This window comes from Dromiciops gliroides, chromosome 3 (genome assembly GCF_019393635.1).
Source record: "Dromiciops gliroides isolate mDroGli1 chromosome 3, mDroGli1.pri, whole genome shotgun sequence".
Taxonomy (NCBI): Eukaryota; Metazoa; Chordata; class Mammalia; order Microbiotheria; family Microbiotheriidae; genus Dromiciops; species Dromiciops gliroides.
Window position 1 is genome coordinate 423,836,268 of NC_057863.1, and position 4,574 is coordinate 423,840,841.

At 36.6% G+C, this 4,574-nt stretch overlaps 1 protein-coding gene across 1 annotated transcript; it reads right to left on the reverse strand.

The window, feature by feature from the left end:
• Positions 1-704: 704 nt before the first annotated feature.
• Positions 705-1,251, reverse strand: LOC122749646 (60S ribosomal protein L12-like). Its single transcript, XM_043996101.1, has one exon. It carries the CDS (start codon positions 1,249-1,251, stop codon positions 757-759), a length of 495 nt encoding a protein of 164 aa, XP_043852036.1. The 3' UTR covers positions 705-756.
• Between the last annotated feature and the right edge of the window lie 3,323 nt (positions 1,252-4,574).

The window sequence follows — 4,574 nt, forward strand, 5'->3', positions numbered from 1 at the left end:
TTTTACCACTATCTAAGGCTATAAACTGTAGAAGTACCAATCTGCATTAGTAGAGGGAGTTTACTCATATGGGAGTACCCATAACTAATGAAATCCCAGATTCAGTCCCAATCCCTATCCGTATGCCTTTCTCTATTCCTGTGCCTATCCTTATTCATATCCATATTCATATTCTTATCCGTATTCTACTAATCCATAGAATATAGTTTTCACTGGGAGACACCAATTAGACAGATATCCTGCTAAGATTTTAATGTTGTATAGATACAATATGTAGTACATACTGGTTTAGTTTCTTCATTAGCTTTCCTTACTTTTCCTTTATTTTTCCTGATGGTACTTCAAATTGGGCAGTCTTCATTACCTGGCTGATTCAATTTTCTGGCTCTGAAAGCTTCTTTAGCATATCCAGTGAAACTCTTTTATCAAGAAGTCATGTATAAGGAAGAACACATAAAAGCCTGACAGCTAGTAGAATTCAAAAGAACTTGTAAATTGCAAATTCCTGCAAGGAACAAATTTTCCCCCATGATTTCCCCAGGACTGTTGTAATTGGGTATATCTATAATCCATCTCTGTCCTTATGCTTACATTTCTGAGATTTATCTGATGATTCAAAAAAGGAACAGATGAAATAAAATCTTTTTATTTGCTTTCCCACCTTCTTTTGTGTTGTTTCATTGGTTAGTCTCTCTCTCTCTCTCTTTTTTTTTTTTTGTCAAATGTTAATTTATTGGAATAGTCTTCCTTTGTAGCTTAACTTGCTGGGCATTCCACAGCACCACTATTGATGTCATCAATAACATCATGAGGATGCCTGCCATCAATGTTGCAGCCCACAGACTGGGCTGTTCCAAGGATCTCTTTAATGGTTCCAGAGAGCTCTCTTGCCAAGGATCGGTGCCTCATCTGTCGAGCAATGTTGATGATCTCATCGAGACTGATGTTTCCACTGTGTTTAATGTTTTTCTGCTTCTTTCTGTCCCTAGGAGGTTCCTTTAGGGCTTTGATGATCAAGGCTGAAGCGGAAGGCACAACCTCAATCTGGGCCTGTCTGTTCTGAATGGTAAGTTTCACTGTCCTTCGCCCTTTCCAGTCGCCAGTTGCCTTGGCAATGTCATCACCAACCTCTTTGGGAGACAAACCCAAGGGACCAATTTTGGGGGCCAGAGCGGATGTGGTACCAACTTCACCACCAGTGCACCTTAAAAACACGACTTTAATTTCATTAGGGTCAAACTTGGGCGGCATGGCGGCGACGAAGGTGGAGGCTCGGCCTGGAAGCTGCGGGGTAGATGAACCCGGATTAGGGACGACCGAAAGAAGTTGCACCTTCACCACCACGAACTAGGAGCCAAAAGCTAGTCTCTTTTTGAAAGTATTTATTTGGGCCCCATTTCTTATTTTAAAATATATTTTTTAAATTATAAAAGTATTTTATTATTTTCCAGTTACATATAGATAGTTTTCAACATTTTTAAAATATAATTCCTAGTTTCAAATTTTTCTCCCTCCCTCCACTCCTCCCCTCCCCAAGAGAGCAAGTAATCTGATATAGGTTATATATGTACAATCACATTAAATAAATTTCTGCATTAGGCTTGCTGTGAAAGAAGAATCAGAGCAAAAAGGAAAAACCTCAAAAAAGAAAAACAATAGCACCCAAACCAAAAGAAATAGTATGGTTCAATCTGCATCCATATTACACAGTTTTTTTTTGTTTGTTTTTGTTTTTGGATTTGGAGAGCCTTTTCCATGATGAGTCCTTTAGAACTATCTTGTACCATTGTATTGCTGAGAAGAATCAAGTCTATCACAGTTGATCAACAAATAAGGTTGGGGGCAGCTAGGTGGTGCAGTGGATAAAGCACTGGCCTTGGATTCAGGAGGACCTGAGTTCAAATCCAGCCTCAGATACTTGACACTTACTAGCTGTGTGACCCTGGGCAAGTCACTTAACCCTCATTGCCCTGCCCCCCCAATGCCCCCCAACCCAAATAATGTTGATGATACTGTGTACTATGTGCTCTTGGCTCTGTTCATCTCAGTCATCATCAGTTCATGCAAGTCCTTCCAGGTTTCTCTGAAATCTGCCTGCTCATCTTTTCTTACTGCACAATAGTATTCCATTACATTCATATACCACAACTTGTTCAGCCATTCCCCAATGATGGGCAACTCCTCATTTTCCAATTCCTTGCCACCACAAAAAGAACAGCTATAAATATATTTGTACATGTGAGTTCTTTTCCCTTTTTTAATGATCTCTTTGGGAAAAAGACCTAATAGTAATATTGCTGAGTCAAAGGGTATGAACAACTTTATAGCCCTTTGGGCATTTTAAAATATTTTAATATTTATTTTGACAGGCACTTATTTTTCAAATTGCTGGATATGATATCATGGAGAAGAGTTTAATGAGATTAAGGATTGTAAAATGCATTTATGTCTTACAGTATTTTTTCCAACTCTCTTATCCTTAAAGGATTTTTTTTAAAAGAAAAAGACCAATTTGATTTTTATTATTGGTAATTTTGTAAAATGTCTTGTTTAGAAAAGATTATTTTGATCACAAATAACTTTAATAAACATTCATTAAACACTTTCTATATAGAAGGCACTGGGGATGTAAAGACAAAAAGTATTTAGTCCCTGCCCACAAATGACTTGCATTCTGTTCCTGTGTGTGTGTGTGTGTGTGTGTGTGTGTGTGTATACACACACAGCATATACAAAATAATACAAACTCTTTTCATGAGGGAGAGAGTGCAAAAAACTGTCAGGGAAATTTTAGTGTAGGAAATGGTACCTAAGCTATGATTTGAAGGTTGCTAGGAATTCCACAAGATAGAGGTAAAGAGGGAGTATATTTAACACCTGGGGAGCCACTTGTGCAATGTCACTATACACCATTTAGTCCTGACAAGTTAGACATGCTGAGTGAATACAATGTGTATTCTATCTGTTGGTATGAAAAAAGAATCAGATGATGAGCTTGAAATTTAAACTGTTTCAATTTTAGGTCTCTTTTTACTTTATTAAGAGTGAAAGATATTTTTCTTTTTCTGCAATAAAATTGGCTACCCATCAGGTGACAGAGAAAATGCTAATTTGTCAGATCTTTCACCAATACATTAGATACATTTTTTCTTTTTACCAAAACATTAAATTTTCCTACTGGTACCTCAGTTATGTCGCCAAAGAGAAATGAAGCATTTGTAGAACAATAGAAATGTAATGTTCCATTTAAAATCATGATAAAGGTTAAGAGATGGACATACCTTGGCCCGAGAATTAGTTCCACACACAGCTTGTTGAGTTTAACCAAAGGAGACATTATTAGGTTATGCTATATGTGAACTAAGATATTAATTGTTTCTATACTGTATTTTGATGGAGCCATGATTTTGTTAAATATGCAGACCACAGCCTCTTCATCAATATTCCTTCTGTGCAATTCTTGTACTTGCTTTTCAATAAATTGTCCATAGGAGATACAATCAAAATCCTGGAAGCCATCCTCTGGCTATTTTTTTTTTTAATATTGGGGAGGGGGATATCAATGCTGCCAATTAGGTACACCAATCTGTTGTTCCTCATTGCTTACTTTCTAATATAGAAACCTGTGCAATAAATAAATGTAGATGAATTAACTACCCATTAGCTATGTCATAAACTGGGCAAGATGTACCTTTTATCAACTTAAGTTTTTCAACAGGGACTATCTTTAATACTGCTTCATTGAGTTTCCAGTGAAACCTCAGGAGCTTTGGTTTGAATACATGATGACCTATAAAGTATCTAGAACCTGGCACAGCTTTCAGGGGACCATATTTTAGGGGAATTTAGGATACATAAATGTCAGATCCTATGATAATTTCTATCTGCACTTATAAAATCAGCATGGTATAGTGGAAGGAATGCAGGACTTGAAATCATGGGAGATCTAAGTTTAAAATCTTATATTGTTATCTTAGAAAAATGACAATTCCTTTAACCCATAGTTTTCTTATCTATAATGTGAGAATGATAATACTAGTCTCACCTGCTTCAAAGGATTTCTGTGAGCTAACGTGTTTTAAAATTTTTTTTCAAAAGTCATTTTCATTTATTTCATTAAATATCTTCCAGTGACATGTACATTTTTTAACACTCATTTAAAAAAATGTTTTCCAAATTCTCATAAAGGTTATGTACAGTTTAATAGACCTTTGGTCTTAGTTCTAAATTATTTTCAATAGTGGTTGGACTATTTCCCAACTCTACCAGCAGTGAATGTGTCCCAGTTTTTCTACATCCCCTCCATCATTTGTAATTTTCCTTTTGTCATGTTAGTCAACATAATAGGTGTGTGGAGATATCTCAGGATTATTTTAACTTACATTTCTCTAATCAGTAAGGATTTAGAGCATTTTTTTTTCTTGGTGAGGCAATTGGGGTTAAGTGACTTGCCCAGGGTCACACAGCTGTCAAGTGTCTGAGGCTGGATTTGAACTCAGGTCCTCCTGAATCCAGGGCCAGTGCTCTATCCACTGTGCCACCTAGCTGCCCCTAGAGCCTTTTTTTAATGTGAC